General features: G+C 41.8%; 1 protein-coding gene across 1 annotated transcript; it reads right to left on the minus strand.

Annotated features, from left to right (window-relative positions):
- Nucleotides 1-3,562: 3,562 nt before the first annotated feature.
- Tsen15 (tRNA splicing endonuclease subunit 15) lies at nucleotides 3,563-19,117 on the minus strand. The gene is made up of 5 exons (XM_090340257.1): nucleotides 18,973-19,117; nucleotides 16,347-16,428; nucleotides 15,914-16,049; nucleotides 5,800-5,941; nucleotides 3,563-5,067 (listed from the first exon to the last, which is right to left on the minus strand). Exons 1-5 carry the CDS (start codon nucleotides 19,093-19,095, stop codon nucleotides 5,047-5,049), a joined length of 504 nt encoding a protein of 167 aa, XP_090196383.1. The 5' UTR covers nucleotides 19,096-19,117; the 3' UTR covers nucleotides 3,563-5,046.
- Between the last annotated feature and the right edge of the window lie 845 nt (nucleotides 19,118-19,962).

A 19,962-nucleotide genomic window follows, 5' to 3' on the forward strand; every position in this document is an offset into this window, starting at 1 on the left:
GTCAAGGATGTAGATCACTGTGAGAATGATTATCTAACATACACAAGGCTTTAAGTATACAAGCAAATTAACAAAAATTTTTTGAGCTAGATAATATACTCGTGGAGAGGTGTACAATGCAATTTTTCTTTGTTATCGATTCCAATGTTGGTGGAGCCCTTTGGAACAAACAATACACATACAATGATTGTTTGAAAACTGTATCCAACGTTTTGGAAACCCTTCATCCTTAAGCAAATTACCTAAACTATGTAGACTTTGTACTTCACTTGACAAGTATTCCTCCATTGGTGCACAATGAACATGCTTCTAGAGTTCTCGTAATGGAGAGTTATAATGACTGAGTTCCTTGAGGGAGTCTCATTTGATTAATATTTGTTTCCCTAGTACTTGCCAGTATCTCAGCACATACAAGGAATCCAGTTTTAATGGACTCTACTGTCTCCTCACCCCTAATCCATGTGATGAAACCCTAACACCCAATGCGACTGGATTTGAAGAGGGTACGTGAGGAAGTATTAGGTGAGCTTCCACAGGTGGAGTGTCATATTAGAAGAGGAAGGATCTCCATGTCATGTTCTTTGCCCATGCAACACTGAGGAAAGAACAAGAGAAGACACAACTAGAATGTGACACTGGCAAGCCAGGCAAAGAACTTGAATCACTGGACCAACCAGTACCTGGAACTTCCCTCCCCAGAAATGAGAGCAGATAAGTATCTGTCCTTCAAACCACCATACTAATTCTGTATGGCTATATGCACTAAATAAGACAGCAGTGAATGTCTGAAGAGAATGAATGAATGAAGTGTAAAATCCCGAAACCAAAAAAGACAGTCTGATTTTGCTTACATTTATTTGGAAGATATTGTTCATAATATTCTCTAGGCATTACACAATACACAATATAGTTGGGTACTAGAGCAACTCCAACACACAGTCCTCCCATCCTCCCTTAGCGGATATGGCAGTCTTGACTGAAAGAAGATGATAAAGACTGGGCTACCAGAACAGAGATTACTAGTTGAAAAGGAGAGAAGACTGTACTCCCAGGGCCTCAGAGGATGGCACAGTATGCCATCAACAGTCAAGGTAAAATGTGGCCGATGCATATAAACAGAAGAACTATCTCTTCGGCAGGAATCACAGAGATCCCATTGTGAAGAGATCTCTTGTTAGGGGCTACAATGGAAAAAGTAACCTCAGAGAAGAACCCCCATCAAAAATGCTCTGAACGAGATGAACCAGCACCAAGTCTAGATGCAGCCACTTCGTTCCAGGTTTATGAAACAAAGAAAGGAGGGGAGAGGAAAGGAGAGGAAGGAAGAAAAAGAATACAGCTATGTAAACTTCCAGAGATCATCCTTTTATTCTAACTGTAACTCAGAACTTGAAAGTGTCTCTGCTCTTGTGTTTTTCCAAGATCTACGGAGTATAGAAACTTCTAAAGAGGTTCAGGGAGGAGAAGCAAGATAAGTTAACCTGGAGCCATTGGACCAAGTGACTCTGTTTCCTGGGCCTTCCCAGCAGAAAGAACACTGAGCAAGCTCTCCAGAAAAGAACAGCAGAGATGGCAACACAGAGAAACCTGGCAAGTCCTTCCCTAAGCCCGTCCCCAGCTAGAAAACACACCTTTTTGCATATATTGCAGCAGAACTTTGTTACCACTGGAACTGAGCTAGTAAAGAGAATGTTGCAAGGCTGGGAGCATGGCCTACTGGTAGAATACTTGCCTAGCATGCATGAAGCCCTGGGTTTGATTCCTTGGTACAATATACACAGAAAAAGCTGGAAGTGATGCTGTAGTTCAAGTGGTAGAGCACCAACCTTGAGAAATCCCAGGGACAGTGCCCAGGCCCTGAATTCAAGCCTCAGGACTGGTGGGGGAGGGGGGAAGTGGAGAAGGGAGGGGGAGGAGAGAAAATGTTTCAGAGCTAAGGCCTCTCTGAGTGATTGATCCTGAAATCAGAGTAAATCAAGATTTTTCAAGGAAATATGAAATGTATGCTTTCATATGGATCTGTACAAAAACATAGTCTATAAAAAAACAACCACACTCCCCCAACGGCTTTTATTTTTAAATGCAGAGCTATATTTTGAGCAAAGCCTGAATCAAGTCATGTATTTGATGCCAGAAGAGGGTAATTTTAGAGGCCTGCCAAGCAGGGGGTGCCAGCACATAAAACTAAGTTACATTTTTATTTATGATACTTCCCACAGATTGAAAATAAATCTTCAGAGCACTTCTTCAGTTAATCTCAAATTAATTGTGGATTCCTAGAATTTAAAAATGTACTTATCTCACAGCGCCCTCTGGTGCTCAAGCAGATCATTTTGGTGTGTCATGAGGGAAAACCACATAATCGGGCAAGTCTGTAATAAACATGCATTAGTTCTCCAAATATTTATTGGAAGTCTACTATGTGCCAGGAACTGTGGAAAGCGCTGGGGCAGACATGACTTCTTGCGTGATAAGAGCTCATTGCTTAGTAAGACAGGCAAATGTACTCAGTTACAAAATTAAACAAATCCTCCTTGCCCAGTTTTTCACTAAAAGGAGACAGACACAGCCTCCCTTTATATACACTGTTAGACCATTACTCACGCTAGCATGTATCTGGCTGGCTATGGGCAGAACAACACTGTCCAAGAACACAGGGAGCATTCTGAAATGTAGTAAGCAGCTCAAGATGTGCAGTGAGGTAGAGTCCTGGCTTTAGAGATTGGAGAAAGAACCTTTCACAGCCAGCCCCAAGAGCCTCTGGTCTTGTAGTTACCAAGGCCTGTAGTCACCATATTTCTGGACATGGAAACCTGACAGCCATTAGCAGCTGTTTTTGCAGCACTGTGATAAAAGTCCTCACACAGAACCACAGAAGGCCCAGTGGACTCAGGCGAGAATTTATCACACGCTATTTAAGAATGCTTAGATCTGCAAATTGGGAGTTGGAGTCACAGAGCACAGGGTCTGAATAAGTAGCTCTTCAGAACTCCCCGGAAATCAAAGGGAATCTGAAGGAGTGGTAAGATAGCTTCATCAAGAACAGAAGTGAAAATCAAATATCATCCAAGGTTCCAGGAATAACTACAGACCAGAAATAATACTCTATACTACTCTAAATAGTCCCAAGGTTTATCTTTTCCATTTTTTTTTATTGTTCATTAAGGTCTAAGTAGAACCTGTGAACTGCATTCTAACTCTGTGCCAGATGGTGATGGTGATGTGATACACAAGACTTTATTACCATGAATGACAAGGTGCTTGGAGAAAGCAGTTATGCCAGGAGGGCCCATGTTGTTGAGAAGCCAAGGATGGCCTTCTCTCACACCTTTAGGAATAGAGACCATCACATGGAATAGAGGCCATCATATGGAATAGAAGACCACCAGCAGCATACAAGAGGCGGTGGACTTTTCCCCAGCCAAGCCTTCCATGAGGCTACAGCTCTGTCAACAGCTGGGTGGCAGCCTAGCAACCTATGCCTGCCTCCCTCACCCTCCACGCTGCAGCCCTAAGTGTGAGTCTCACCAGGCCATGACAGATAGGATAGAGAGCTCAGGACACTTTTTATTTTATAACATTTTATTAGAAAAGTAATAGAAATAAAAACTGAAATATTGGGGAAGGAAAGCCACCTATTTCTTTATCCTACAGCGCGTGCTACTATAACCACGGATAGTAATCTTGCTTTATCATCCTCTTCTTCCATGCTGGATATTATTTGCAGACATGTTCACATTCACTTGCACTTTCATAGTGTGCGATGTTTTCACTGAAATGTGCTCTTGTGTTTGTCATAATATTCACTCCTCATTTTTTTTTTTTTTTGCCAGTCCTGGGCTTGAGCTCAGGGCCTGAGCACTGTCCTTGGACTTTCTCAAGGCTAGAGCTCTACCACTTGAGCCTCAGCACCACTTCCGGCTTTTTTCTATGTATGTGGTACCAAGGATTCGAACCCGGGTCTTCCTGCATGCTAGGCAAGCACTTTAACCACTAGGCCAAACTCCCGGCCCTCACTCCTCATTTTTAATGAGTACACAGTGTGCTACTCATAGATAGGTTTATTAACTACTTAGACCAGGAGATGCTAAGTAATGACTCCACATTTGTAAATAAAGCTTGAATTTACTATGACACAGCCTGGCCCATTGTTGACATACTGTCTATGGATATTTTCATGCTACAAACAGCAATGCCTGGCACTTATGACAGACAGTAGAGCATGTATGTACAGCCTAAATGTTTAGTGCCTGGCCCTTTAAGAAAGTGTGTAAATTCCTGACCTAATCTTTTAAGTGGCTCACAATTTGGACTATTAAAAGTAATGCTAGCTGGATAATGTTTGAGCATATAATTTTCATACTTTGTATAACATAATTGGAGGATTAAGAAAATTGGAATGGTTGGGCATAGTTAATAGAGACATTTTTAGGGGTGATGTTTTCCACTCTATCTCATACAGTAGTGTAGCTATTACCTAATAAGGATGGTAGGACAAAAGGCCCAGTATTCCTGTAGGTAGCAATTCATGTAGGCAACAATCAGAGATCCTGGCTAGTCCACGCATGTAAACTTACACTCCTGAGGAGCTTATTTTCAGTTCTGATCTAAGGTTAATAGAAAAGGAAAGTAAATGCAGCAGGAAAAGAAATCAAACAAAAAGAATCCTTCCGTGTCTACTGGAAAGCAGAGAGCAGTAAATTCTTCAGGTGCCTAAGGCCATGTAAGTGCCATTCCAAGCTGGGTGAAATGGCCAAAAGGTACTACAGGGCTGAAGAAGAGAAAGAGGAGGTGACCTCAGCAAGCCCACAGGGGCAACACATGTATTCTCCTCTCTGCATATACCCTGCCATAACTTGTATACAAATGCAGACTGACTCCACTAAGAACACTCTACAGCAACTACTGTACATCTCTGACAATACAAATTCTTTTATCTGGGAGTTTTCTTTTTTTTTCCAGAAAGAAAGCTTATGAGATAATCAGGGATAAGGTAGCTTAATCCTGATGGGTCTCAAATTCAATCCTTTGTGAGCACAGGCGTTGTCATCTTCTAAGGGAAATATTCTGCAACACAAAGAAAAAGGATCAGAATGCCCCTTTTCCCTACACAACAGTGTGACTTAAGAGAAAAATCAGAAGGACATTTTATGTAAGTATCCCAATTATGCCAACAAAGTGTGTAAAGATATCATGCACAAAACAGTTACTTCATTAAAATGTTTCTGCAAAAATGTCACCCATTTGAAAGAGTTCCTTAAGAAGTACTCTTTAGATTAAAACTATTATTGGCCTTTACATTCCACTTCAGTTATTCACTTTGTTCTTAATGTCCTATGTTACTTCTTTTCTCTTTTTTGGCCCTTATGGTTAATCTCATATTGTTATTGTATCTGACTGTGTTACCTGGCATATTGTGTATATGTTTATTTGTTTATTTGAAATAGAAAAGGGAAGGGGGGAAAACAAGATGATTAGGAGGGGTGGGAAGAGGGAAATGAGGACATAAACATGAGTATGGATATCAGTGTGTGAGAAGTAATGCACCTACTACCTGGCAAATGTAACTGTAACCCCTCTAAACATTACCCCAACAATAATAATAATTAAATGAATGGTGACTTCATGAAATATTCTGGAAAACTGACATTCTCTGGAGTAAGAGAATTACTTTTTTGCAAAAATAACCAGGTGGAATTTTTCAAATGGTAAAAGGAGCAGTCGTTGTACAAATAGCTTAGAATGTGTTGTAATTTTCCTCTGTATTCAGTGTTGACTGCCAGTTACCTCAAAACTGACCTGAGGGTCTGGCAGCATAAATCCATCAGTGAGCTTATAATAGACTATGGTTGAGTCAGACTCCACTATGGCCAAGGTAAATGACATCGGCAGATCTGGATCACCTTGCAGTTTTCGAGAAGCCTTCAGGATTTCCCTAATCCTGAAAGCAAAAACACAATGCATGTAGGAGCCACCACTAGCCAGGTAATGATGAATCCAATGCAGTGAGACACTGGGAAGAGGAAATGATACTCAAAACATGACAAAAATGCCTGAAGCCTCCAATATCAGCATCTATAAGCAGTGCACTTAGATTCAGATAATCACAGGTACTAATTAGAAACTTTGTTAGTATCACCCGCTAAAAGACAGCATACTTTAGTAGTCAAATCTTTTAGTACAAATAGCTTCCTTTTTCAAAAGTGATGAAGCATTACCTAACCAGAAAAAGATCAGTTTCTATAGGCTCTCCACCCTATATAATTACAATTATTATTATTGGTTTTTATTGGCCAGTCCTGAGACTTGAGCTCAGGGCTTGAACACTGTCCTTGGGCTTACCTCAAGGCTAGTGCTCTACCACCTGAGCCACAACACCACTTCCAGCTTTTTCTATGTATGTGGTACCAAGGAATCGAACCCGCGGCTTTGTACCAGCTAGGCAAGCAACTCTACCTCTAGGCCAAACTTCTGGCCCTGTATTATTTTTGTCTATAAAAATTATAGACATAGCCTGGGGATGGCTATAAAAATTCAGATTTATCCAAACCTCCTGTTGTCAATATGCACCACAGTTATTTCTCCATGTGCAATGTATCTGTAGCCCTAACATTCAGACTGTGCTGAAAATACAATACAGATCAGAAAGTAAAAACTCATTAAGAAACTTAAACTCTTATGCACTCTCTTGTTCCGTAAGATACAGGTGGGTGGGTGTGTGTGTGTGCAGGTGTGCACACAGGTATGTGTTTCTTAAGGTGTAAAGGTGTATGGGGATTTAAGACCATATATAGAGTTTTTTGGACAGCAATTTCCATCTCATTTGCTGCTCTTCTCAGCTGATATTTATTTGTCCGCATACTTCTTCAGTATAAAGAGCACAATATTTTCAGACTTTCTCAAAACACCCATGTGAGAAACCCTAAGGTTTGAAAATGAAGCTCAGAGTTGTAAAAGGGGTTTTGTTTTCAGAGTTGAGAGAAATCACTGTCAAACGTGGAATGGAAGTTCCCATTTCCAAGATCTTGTTTACTACTTGGCAATGTGTGTGAGGAAAACTACCAAGGAATCTTCACAGTAACAACACTATCTGCAGCTGTTACTTAAACACACTCAGAAGTCTTCTCAAATTTCCTGTTAGCATCTTTCCCAGGCTAGTGTGTACATGTGTGCACACCCATGTGCTGGTCCTAGGCCTGGGTTCTATTCCGGAGCCTTTTTGCTCAAGGCTAGTACTCTACTACTTGATTCATAGCTCTATTTTCAGCCTTTTGGTGCTTAATTAGAGGTAAGAGTTTCGTGGACTTTCCTGCCCAGGCTGGCTTCAAACCACAGTCCTCAGATCTCAGCCTCCTAAGTAGCTAGGATTACTGGTATGAGTCACCAATGCCCTGCTCCAGTCTGTTTTTCATAGGTGCTTAATGTAGACCCATCATTTGTCCTTGTTTCCTTCCTAGGATACCACATAACCTCAAAATAATGTTCACCGAGCCTCTAAGTCACCAGGCTGCGCTTTCCAATTGATTACTAATAATAGTCATAAAAGGACAATGCTATGAACTTCTGCTTAATAAATCCTACAAGACTGTAAAGGCGTCAAGATGGGGGAAAGATCACCAGAATATTACAATCCTATTTAATTTCCAATACATTTGAAATATCAGTTTAGAAATCAGTAAGTGAAAAGGTCCTATATACTATTAAGATGAATTTGAATTTTACACTGACTTGAATCTCAAGGGGGAAAAAATCTCATCTAAAGGAAAAAATATATCAATATTCATCACAGCTGCTGATTTACAGTAACAAAATTCAAATGATCACAGCAGGTTTCTCCTTCTCCAACATTACAGAAGAGCTCTACACACTGGAAATAAGCATAACATAACCAACCAGACAACAAGCCTGAAGAAAAAACAGTTACAAAGTTAATACTCAGTCCAAGCGAGTTAACCACCGTGGTCAGAATGACAGGCTGTGGCCACATCTCTCCAAGGGACTGGCTCCTTGGTGCTTCATGATGGTATGGCTGAATGATGCTCCATCATACAATGAAAATGGAGGTCAGTACCAGGGACATTGAAGAATCCATGTCCACCCAAAGGCCCCGTTCTAAAGGCTCATCTCAGGTAACAAAATGCCGCCTGGGAAGTCACACCCATGCTTTCCTAGTTAAAAGAAAAATTTTTTAAAAAGCAAGTCAGCTGAAATCACAAGGGGTTTTGCTCAACAATGAGGTGACTATGTGGCTATTCCTGTCAATGAGGAGTCCCTCTGCTTTAAAAAAAAAAATGCTACTTTCTTGCTGTTTTTTAAGGGAAAGACAAAAAACACTGCTATATCTGCTGAAAGAAGACTTCAGAACCGGGGAGTCTCACCAGCAAACATCAACTCCAGCAAGATGTGGGGGTGAGAACATATCCTTGTATGAAGAGATGTAGCATGAAGAAATCATTTCATCACTTGTTAGACTTCAAGTCTCAAATAATAAACTTACAATAAACAATATACTTCCCAGGAAATAATATTAGGTATCCTTCAAGAAAATATGTACCACTATAATATTAAACCCCATAAGCTAAGAATATCTCTGGTCATGTTGAGAAGGAACTTGGTTCCACAGGTAATACAGTCCTTTCCAAAGACAGCAGTAGAAAAGAAGGAAAAGGGCAGGGTGAATATAGAAGGAACAGAATTTAACTTAAAGGCAGGAGCATTGCTAAGATGTCGTCACTTATTTTTCAAGTCTCAGAAGATCTCATACACACTGGTCTTTTCGGTAGCATTGATTTAATGATAACTGCTGTTCACAAGCAGGAGAATAAAATTGCTAAAGTGGCCATTTCTGATTATTTGTAAGAAAATTATGCTAGTAAGAACATGAGGTGAAAGCTGGGTGCCAGTGGCTCACAGCTGTAATCTTAGCTACTGAAGAGGCTGGGATCTGAGGATCAGGTTTGAATTGAAACCAGCCTTGGGAAGAAAATCGGCCAAAACTCTTATCTCCAATTAACCTCCAGAGAACAAGAAGTGGAGCTGTGGCTCAAAGTAGCAGAATATCCTTTGGCACAAAAGCTCAAGGACAGTGCTCAAGGTTCAGGCCCTGAGTTCAAGCTCCATGACTGACAAAAAAAGAAAGAAAAAGAAAGAAGAAGAAAAATGTGAGGTGATTAGTTGATAGCTTTCTCTTATCTAAAACACTTTTGGGGTAGCTCACATCTATATTCCTGGCTACTCAGGAGACTAAGATCTGGAGGATCATTGTTCAAGGCCAGTCTGAGCAAAAAGTTCATGAGACCCTATCTCAATTAATAAAAAAGACAGGCACAATAAATACTTTGTCATCTCTACTAAATAGGAGGTATAAATAGGAGGACCTATAGGAGACCTCATTTAAATCACAAAAGCAAAAAGACTGGCAGCATTCTGGGGCCTTGAGTTCAAGTCTCAGTATATTCCCCAATTTTTTTTAATTAAAAACTAAAATTAAAAAAAAATAAAAACTAAAATTACTTTCTCAAGGTAACAAGTACTTTTTAGTTTGTGTTATAAAATGGTCTATCAACCTATGTGTGTGGACAATCCGTCCCTGTGGAAAGCACCGTAGACTGTTTTCTGCCTACGGGACTGTAAGGAGTCTATAAATAATCTTGATAGATGCTTGCAGAAGTAAAGCACATTTCCTCAGCCACAGCACTCTCATAAAATCAGCTGCACGTCACAGAGGGTTTGAAAGAGAAACTGTCCAGTGCAGGTTAAAAAAAGGGAAAAAAAAAAAGCATCAGTTCCAAAGAGCTTCCAGGGAATGGAAGCAAGTCCCACATACTCAGTCTGTATCTAAATCAGTTTTAGACAAGCAGGGCATACTACTCTCAACTACCACTTACAGTGCCTTCAAGAATGAAAGCCCACAGACAGAAGAGGTGCAGGGAAAGCAAGAGTCCCCTTGGACATGCTAACTGGAGATGCACAAGTCTAACCTCCATGGGAGAACTCTTGTGCAGGTGCAGAAACAAATTGTAGAGTCAAAGGCATTTTGGTGGTGTTTAAAACCATGGAAGTGAATAACGCTGTTTACAATGTGAGCATAAATAAGAGATAGGGTCTGCACTTCCACACTTACAGGTCAGTAACCTGAGAAGGTTCTACAAGGGAGACAAGGAGGTGGCAGGGGAGTCACTGAACCTCCTCCAGTCACCAACCACACTTGCACCAACAGCCATCACCTCCATATCCTCACACGGTTGTGCATGTGTATTAATGTCTTACAGAACAGGAGCCGGTGTCTACAATGTACAGATTCCGCATCAGGGTCTGTTTCCCAAGGACACAAAACTCTTGATCTTGCTTTCTCTAGACTTTCAATTCTCTGATCACTTATTAGATCCTGAAATCACTTAATCCCTTTATTCTCACTGCTGTTTCCCACAAGTTTACTCGTTCATATATTGTCTCTCCCTTCCTTTCTCATTCTATGTCCATTCATACTCTGTCTGTATGACTCTCTCTCCCAATCTCTCTCCCCCCCCTCTCTCTCTCTCTCTCTCTCTCTCTCTCTCTCTCTCTTTCACACACACACACACACACACACACAATTTTCTCACCACCAGTGGCAGCCATTCCAATGCTGTTATAAGCAGCCCATTTGGAGTTTTCATGCTCCCTTCACCTTGGACACGTGGCTCATGTGAGTACTTCTGCAGGAGCCTCCTTCTCCATGGCTGTGCTGTGTTGAAGGCCCTTTCAGATCTCAGACATCTGGTAACTCTGGGGAGGTTTCCCAGCCCATCTCCTGTCCTGGTATGGATTAGGCCCCTCCCCACAATCTTCCTCAGCCTTGTGTGTATTTCATTACATCTAACACACTGGACATAACAGCTGTCCACCTCACCTCTAGATGGACCACTTGATGGCCAAAACCTGTGGAACTTTCTACCTCTCCAGCCCAGGCATCATAATCCACAATGATGGTGTAATCTGCAATGTACCGTTTCATGTGCTCACCAAACCAAAACACCCTTCCATTTTGCCACTAGATGGTCTATAATCATATTCCTTTCAATTTACATCCATTATATGTAGTGCTTAAGAAGTATAATTATAGATGTTTATAATACTTTATTGACATATTATTTTAGTTTACAAATAGCCAATAAGATAGCCTACTGTTGGGTTGGAAGTTTGGCCTAATGGCAGAGTGCTTGCCTAGCATGCACGAAGACCTGGGTTCAATTCCTAGGTACCACATACATACAAAAAGCTGAAAATGGTGCTGAGGCTCAAGTGGTAGAGCTCTAACCTTGAGAAAAGTCCAAGGACAGTGCTCAGACCCTGAGTTCAAGCCCCACAACTGGAAAACAACAACAATAAGAAATAGCCTACTGTTTCAAAATATCAGGTCTTCTTTTCTCCTCATAAAACAACAATGCCACAGATGTTGCAGTAAATAACCGATCCATTTATATTATCTAGTGACCACTGTGTAAGGAATTGGGATAGCACAGATTTTTAAATAATCATGTTCTATAAGAAGTTTTGTTTTTTTTTAAATAATCTAAGTAGATTTTTTTGGTATTTTTATTGTAATTAATAAAAGGGTTACATGATATTTGCCAGATAGAAGGTGCATTAATTCACATACATTGATACCCTTTCACATGTCTTGGTCCCCATTACCCTCCCCCCCCACCCCCCATCTTGTTTTCCCCGCTTCCCTATCCAATTTCAAATAACCAAATACAAGTAGATTTTTAAATAACCATGTTCTATATGAAAATCAGTAGGCTTTCCCCCATCTTTAAACCCTGACAATGTTTAAGAATTATGGAGAAATTAACTGTGATGAAGAACGGGCCCACACTCCCTCACTGGGAAGTGGAAGAACGTGCTACCTCACTGTGACAGCAGACTACAACAGGCCTTGGTTAGATAATCACTAGCCAGGAAGTCTACCAAGGGCTATTTAATGGTTTCACTTCTCTAGAGGAACACATTTCTTTTATTTGTCTTTTTATGTTGTTGGGGTTGTTTTCTTTTTTGCTGGCAGTACTGGGGCTTAAACTTGGGGCCCTGTGTTTATACTCAACTGTTTGAATCATAACTCCAGCTCTTTATAATTTAAAGTTATAACTTAGACAGTCTTGCACTCTTGCCCAGGCCAGTCTGGTTTGTGTTCCTCCTACCTATGGCCTCCCAGTTCATATAGCTAGAACTCTATATACATAGTATCATGCCAGGACTTGAACTCAGTACTTAATGCTTTTGTTCACTGGCTAGTGCTCTGTCAACTGAGCGATATCGCCAACCCTATCAAACTTATTCTTTGTGTGTGTGTGGGGGGGGGGGTCATGGGGCTTGAACTTGGCCTGGGCACTATCCCTGTGCTCTTCAGCTTAAGGCTACCACCCTACCCTTGAGCCAAGCCCCATTTACTGGTTTCTAGAGGTTAACTGGAGATAAAAGTCTTAGATCCTTTAGTGCCTGGGCTGGCTTTGAACCTTGGTCCTCAGATCTCAGTCTCCTGAGTAGCTAGGATTATAGGTGTGAGCCACCGTGCCTGGCCCAAGCCTATTTTTTTAAGATGGAATCATGCTAACCTTTTGCCTGAGTTGTCTCCAAACCACAGTCCTTCCACTCTCCACTTCCAAAGCAGCTAGGATTACAGGCATGCGTCACCATGTTCAGCCAAAATGTATGTAATTGTAGTCTTGCCAAGAATCTTGATTGTACCAAATGACAAAAATTCTTATAGACTTTTACTTTTTTATGGTATCCAGCAGAAGTACAATTTGGTATAAAGATTATGGAATTTTCTCCTAATTTGAGGAATAATATTCAGATAGGAAGCTATGTCTAGAAAGAGAACTCCTGGAATAACTTTCTCAGATAAAATGTTTGAGAGGTCACCAATCATCATAAAGCAAAACACATACTATAAATGTGTGTATACACACAAGCATGTGTGTGCACTGTGCGCATGTATGCATGCATGCATGCATGCTTAAATGCATGTATATTCATGAACATGTACTCTTTACCCAGGTTAGAAACAATTACGTATAAAAGAATTTCCATCCTCTGTGACCCAGAAGACGTATAGACCATTGAAAACAAAATGGTCTATGCCATTTCTAGATGTGACAATTGTACAAAATACATCTTAGAATGGAGAGGTAGCATGCTGTCATAGGGAAGAGGAACTGCTGGGACCCAGAAATCAAAAATAAAATTGCTTTTGCTCCTAAGTTTGGTCATGGTGAAAGTCATTAGAGACCCTGACACATTAATAGCTACCTGCAACACAAATTCCACTTTAGAGATCTGCCATACTGCTTTTCTAACTTTGGCTTAATAGGTCTCTCTCACTGTAATACTCTACAAATAGCAACAGCAAACTGGCCCAAAGAGAATCTATCTGAACATCAATATCAACAACTATGTATGTTGTGTGTGACCTGTTACTGCTGACTTCTGCAACACTGTGACTTGGATTTCATGTGACAGTGGTATCTGGGGAAATGTGCTTCACCTCCAGTGGCATTTGTCAAGATTATTCATGGGTTCCTTAGATTGCCTTAGGTAGAAAATAGTTCAAGGTGCTTTCCACACGAATTGCCATCCAGACACATATACTGCATACTAAAAGTTATTAGCTTTGGTAAGTGTTTTTTAGTTGAGGGGAGGAAAAAAGATGTGCCCTTGCCTTTAGGAAATGCTAACAACTAGTCACCTTATACTCCATAATATTCCCACCAACAATCAGCAACGGGTCTTTGCTAATTTTATTCTCCCACTGGAGAGTGGCAATTAGCATTAAATCAATATTTGCAGGACTAGTGTATACAAGACCTTCTGGGATTTGAAAATATGACAAATTGTTTTAGGTGTGATCATATATACTCACTGTCATTCAAACACACATTCACCCTGTAATGGGATCTGTCTGCACTTGTGCCAGAAACTAAGCAAACAAAACCACAGCTTGGGAAAAGTCGTGTGACACAGACTGAAAATCTGTTTTGGCATTTGTAAAGCACACTCAGATAGAAACACAGTTACATTAAACACTGCTTAGAGTGAATGCCTTATAAGGAGTGGGCTCATGCCACAGGAGAGTTGTAAAACAAGTCAAGGAAGGAATGAGCCATGCAAAGACAGGGGTTCGGCTGCCACTCGTGTGAGAGAGAGCTGACAGCCACTGAAACGGCTTCAAGTGACATACTAGGATTACTGGTCCCCATGAATGAAATGTTTTGTAACTAAGTTGTAGTTAAAACAAATAATAGCTCAGCCCAGATTCACAAATAACATATCCTAGAACTGGGAAACATCAATGAAGGCTGACAGGCCTCCAAGCTCTCTGCTGGGAAAGGAATGAAAATATACCTCTAGCACAGCCATCTCCTCTCACTCTTGGATACTGAATGTTACCCAGCTTCCCCATTAGTACACATGGCTGCCTCCAGTGTTCTCAAGTAACACAGAGCATTAAAAAGACTTCCGAGCCAACCACCTGTGGCTTATACCTATAATCTTAGCTATTCAGGAGGCTGAGATCTCAGGTCTGCAGTCCAAAGCCAGCACAGACAGGAAAGTCCGTAAGACTCTTATCTCCAATTAATCACCAAAAATATCAGAGGTGGAACTGTAGCTCAAGTGGTAGAGCACTAATCTTAAGCAAAAAAGCTCAGGGATAGTACCCAAGCCCTGAGATCAAGCTCTAAGTCCAGAACTAACCAACCAAACAAAAACCAAAACAGAATAACAACAAGCTAACAATCCACTCCCCACATTCAAGGAGCTAAGCAGCATGGCTCAGGAGAATGTATTACAGCTGTGTGCCCATGTAGTCAGCAAGTAATAATGCTTCTAACAAGTTGACAGGACACTTGTTAATATAACATTAAAATTCTTGAAAATACGTATCGTCTCATTCACATGCCACTTCTTGTAATTACGTAGGTTCTGTGTCTGGCTTTGTTTTACAATAGATTTTTAAAACCACAGTGAAGTAGGAATAGCTTAGAAAATAAAATTTCTTGGGGCCTGGAGTTTTGCCTAGTGGTGGAGTGCTTGATTAGCCTGCATGAAGGCCCAGGTTCCATTCTATGTATGTACCACATACATAGAAAAAGCCAGAAGGGGTGCTGTGGCTCAAGTGGTAGAGTTCTAGCCTTGAAAATGCCCGGCCCCAAGAAATTTTACTTTGTAAGATAGCATTCAATGCTGAGATACTGTTTCTGTGACTGAGACTTGATCAGCATGGTCTCCCAGTACTGAGCCAAACACATAGAAACCCCTAACACCTACTAAATCAAAACAAAAACTCTCAGGGAGTATTATCCCACAACTGATATTTAAAATGTGCAGGGAACAAATTTATTTTTTATAAGCGCCTTATTACTGAGTAAAAACTGTTTGCTGTCTTAAGTAAACCTATTTTTTTTTCCTATTCATGGTGAGTTACCTTTGCATATCCCACATATTTTCAGAAAATCGCCCAATGAACTTCTTCTCAATGCAAGGCTATACAAAGGAAAACAAGGCATTCATCAAAGCTATCCATGCTGCAATTTCAGTGCTCTGCCCTCTAACTCCATGCTTATACTCACCCAAGGAGAACCTAGTCCTTTCTCCCTATAACCCAACCTTCACGTATGTGGCTTCCAGCTAAACATTATGCTCTTCAACTACACTCGTGAACCTCTCTCCCCTGCTCCCACCTTTACAACACTCTTGCTTCTTCGGGAATCACCGTGTCTTCTCTACTTGCTATAGCTAGGTCATATGGCAGCTGGCTTCCATCAGAGCCAAGAAGAGAGAGTGCCCAAGTCAGAAGTCTTGCTTCTTCACCAAGAGGATAAATGTTTCCTATTCCCCAAAGGACCTGATAAAACTGAAATCATCCACTCACCTGTTATGGCTGAGAGATGCAGAGATGGGAGTAGGCACCACCGTCTGTAGCCCTTCTCCTTCTATCTCTGTACCCACCAGGCAGAGGAGCTGCAGTTCTGGCAATCCCACACAATTTACTTCATGCCAGCTTTTACCTAAAAGAGCATCATGGAATGGATGATAATGGTTGTTAAAAGCAAACAATAAAATTTGCAAGCTCTACCCAAACTGAGCTCAGCAAATATCACTCATAAATATTATTTCCTCTCTGTACTTTACTAACCTTTTTCTGCTACAGTTATTCCTAATGTAAAGGAATGAAGAATATTAAATTAACTGGCAAAATTAATAACAAATGCAAAAATGACTGATATGTCACCAATGCTACATTCCAACCTAAGTCCCAAATCCCCGTGGCCCCAATAACCAAGCAACATAAGCAAAGAACTTACTCTCCATGAGGTCCAGGTAAACCAAGAACGCAATATAAACTTGAGTTGCATCTCCTATGTCTAATTCCATCATTTCTAAGTACTGAAAATAAAAATGTAATACAAAATAGGGAAGGAAGAAACTTTTAATATTTTTCAACCAGTCACTGAATACACACATATGCATACATGATCACTAAAATATGTATTCCTAATTTAGTGGAAGTTACAAGGCTATATAAGATCCAATCTTTGTAAAGAACCTATAATTGTTAGAATAAATAGAGTCATAGTCTTCCCTCCAGTATCCATAGAACGGCTCTAGCTGCCATCCCCTCCCCTACCCCACTACTAATACCAGAATTCAGGAATATTCATCTCTGTACATTTACATTTAATCTATTCACATATTCTTATATACTTCAAATCCTCTCTTGGTTACCTCTAATACCAATATAATCTAATAACAATGCAAACACTCTATAAATAGTTGCTGTACCCTTTCAGCACTAATGCAACTTTGTCTTCAAATCCTTTCAATCCAAAGTGTTTGAATCTGCAAATACAGAGCTTACAGGGAACTGTACTTAAAATCTTAAGAGACAGGAGCCAGGAGTTATGGTAAGAGTGCTTGCCTAGCATGCACGAAGCCCTGGGTTTGATTTCTAAGTACCACATACATGGAAAAAGCTGGAAGTGGTGCTGCAGCTCAAGTGGTAGAGCTCCAGTCTTGAGAAAGCCCCAAAATACAGTGCTCAGGCCCTGAGTTCAAGCTCCAGAACTGGCAAAAATAAAAATATGTGAATGGGGGGGACCGGGAGTTTGGCCTAGTGGTAGAGTGCTTGCCTAGCATGCACAAAGACCCAGGTTTGATTCCTCAGTCCCACATACTTAGGGAAAAAAAAGCCAGAACTGGTGCTGTGGCTCAAGTGGTAGAGCTCTGGCTTTGAGAAAGCCCAAGGACAGTGCTCATGCCCTGAGCTGAAGCCCAGGACTGGCCAAAAAAAAAAAAAAAATGTATTAAAAAAAAATATGTGAATGGGGAGAAAAGCATGTCCATGAGTCAAAGGTACTCTAATCAGGGGGACTGGATGATGAATTTTTCATGCAGGACATGTGTGGTTTGAGTATACAGAGAAGCACAGCACTGTTGTGGTGCTCTACTTTCACATGAAGGTAGAACTAAGGCACACATATTCAAGGGCTTGTAAAGAAATCCATTCACAGAGAAGATACACATTTTAATCGTGTTTTTGTTGGGACATGTTAGTAGGGCATTTCTATTTCCTTAACTTCTTAGTTACATATAGAGTCTGCTAAAATACCCTTGCTAGTGTCACTCATGCATGAGCAAAGGCAGTTATGTATTTGTTGAATTTTAAAGAAGAAAACTACCAAGGCTTCCAGATAGATCCTTGACCAGATGGATATGGAGGGTTACTAGGAGGGGAGCTGTGACAGCTATATGGCAGCCCCGGTGTAACCTTTCTACATCTGCTTCATGGTAAAGACACCAGTGCCTGAGAGCCATGCTCAGTTGTGTACCCCAAACAGAACATGAAAAATAATGTTAATTTTGAGGCAGGTTGCGAGGTCCTTGTGCTTAAACTCAAAACATGAATTACAGAACGTAACTTGTGTCTGAAGGTAATAGGATGCCATTTTGATTTACTGATACCATTTTACTGAGTAATTTTCACACTGACAAAAAGGCATTCCTGGAAACTCATCGGTTATTTCTTTCCGTCTTAAAAAGTTAATCGGGTTTGTTTTGGTAGCTTTGCCGGTCCTGAGGTTTGAACTCAGCACCTGGGCCTTGTCTCTGAGATTTTTTTTTTTTTTTTTTTTTTGCACAAGGCTGGTGCTCTACCATTTGGGCCATAGTTGTAACTTATAGGTCTTGGGTGATTAATTGGTGGTGGAGTCACATAGACTTTCCTGCAAAGGTAGCCTTGAACCTAAATCCTCAGATCTCAGCTGCCTGAGTAGCTAGGATTACAGGGGTGAGCCAGGTTGCTATTTTCTTTTTAAGGTACTCAATAACTGCTATGGTTTCTTTTCTCGAGGTCTGAAAGGGAGAGAGCGGGGAGACCAAAAAAAAAAAAATCAAGCAAAAGACAGTGTGGGGAGAAATCACTCTGGGCTTAAGTATTCTTTCAAGGTTTTTGTTGTTGGATTTAGGATAACTATGAATTACTACTCCTTGGCTGGGGGGGGGGGGGGACTGCAGTCTTGTTGGTCTGGTCCTTGTCAGACTCAACACCAACTCACTGCGGGTGGCAATCTTCCCGCAGGAGCAGGACGGGGGGCCGTGGGCCTGTCAAAGGGGCCCAGGGCACCAGGTGTGAGAAGTCAGGAGCGCGCCCCCGAGGGCCGCGGACGAATCTGGGCTCGGCACAGTCCCGGAGACCTTGCTCAGGGCTCTGGCTTCGCGCTCCGTGCACGGCGGCCCAGGAGCCGCGGGGATCCAGGGTGTGGGGATCTCTGGCTGAAGAAAGGACTTGAGTGCTGGCCTCCGGGGGAGGCCGGTGCGCGCCGCCGCGCGTCCGCGGGTCGCCGTGGGACCGCGGCCCCCGAGTTCCGCCTGAGAAAGGGGCCGGCGCCGCCGCCGCCCTCCTCCTCCTTCTCCTCCTCTCCCTCCGCTGACCTTAGGGTGCGTGGCCATCCAGGCGTCCTGAGGGGCCCACGGGTGGGCGCCGCCGCCACCAACGCCGCCAGCATCCGCGGCACTGCCGCCAGGAGTCGGCTCGGAATCGCGCTGCTCCTCCATGCCGGCCCGCGCGGTGCACCGCCACGCGAGCCCCGCCGGAAGCCGGGGAGCGCGCACCGCCGTTCCGGCCTTCCGCCGCCGCTCGCTCCGAGCGCAGGCTTTTCCGGGGGGGGGGCGGGAGGGGGGGCCCAGGGTAGGAGCCAGGGGTGGCCGAGAGGCTGTCACCTAAATGCGAGCAAGACATGGCTCTCCAGACCCCAAGTGCCAAAAGCCAGAAGTGGAGCTGTGGCCTGGGGCGTAGAACCTGGAGCACAGAAGCAGCTCGAGGACAGGGCCCAAGCCCTGAGTTGAAGGCCCAGCACACACATAAAAAAAATTCAAATATTAATTCAAGTATTTGCTTTAATATTGATACATTTAATAAATTGATGTTTTAATTAATTAAAAATGAATTCAAATATTTAGCATCCGCATAAAAATTGGTTATTTAATTAATTCAGATATTAAATGATTCAGAGTTCCAGGTAGAAGAGAAAGTCTTTGGAACATGATCAACTTCAGAACCTGCTGTCCATGTGATAAGGATTTTAAAGTGACCTTCCTTACAACTATCCCCAGTGAAGTGAAGCATGTTGTCCATGAAAGGAAACCTGGAGACAAGAGATGTCAGCAGACCAAAAGTTTAAACCCAGACAGACATTCTACTACTGAAGACTGGCATTTCAGAAATAGTTCACTTAGTTAATGGCTAAGACAAATTACAGAGAACAAAGTAAACTCGATGTTACGTAGGGTGAACATCGGAGAAAAAAATACTCTTTTTTTAGAAAACAAATCCTTGGAGATGTGCTACTTGATGTGCCACAGGATAAGCAATCCAGCACACGTGTTAATAACAGAAAAAGAATGAGTCAGAGAAAAATGAAA

The sequence above is a fragment of the Megascapheus bottae genome, chromosome 10, assembly GCF_031878675.1.
Source record: "Megascapheus bottae isolate mThoBot1 chromosome 10, mThoBot2.hap1, whole genome shotgun sequence".
NCBI lineage: Eukaryota > Metazoa > Chordata > Mammalia > Rodentia > Geomyidae > Megascapheus > Megascapheus bottae.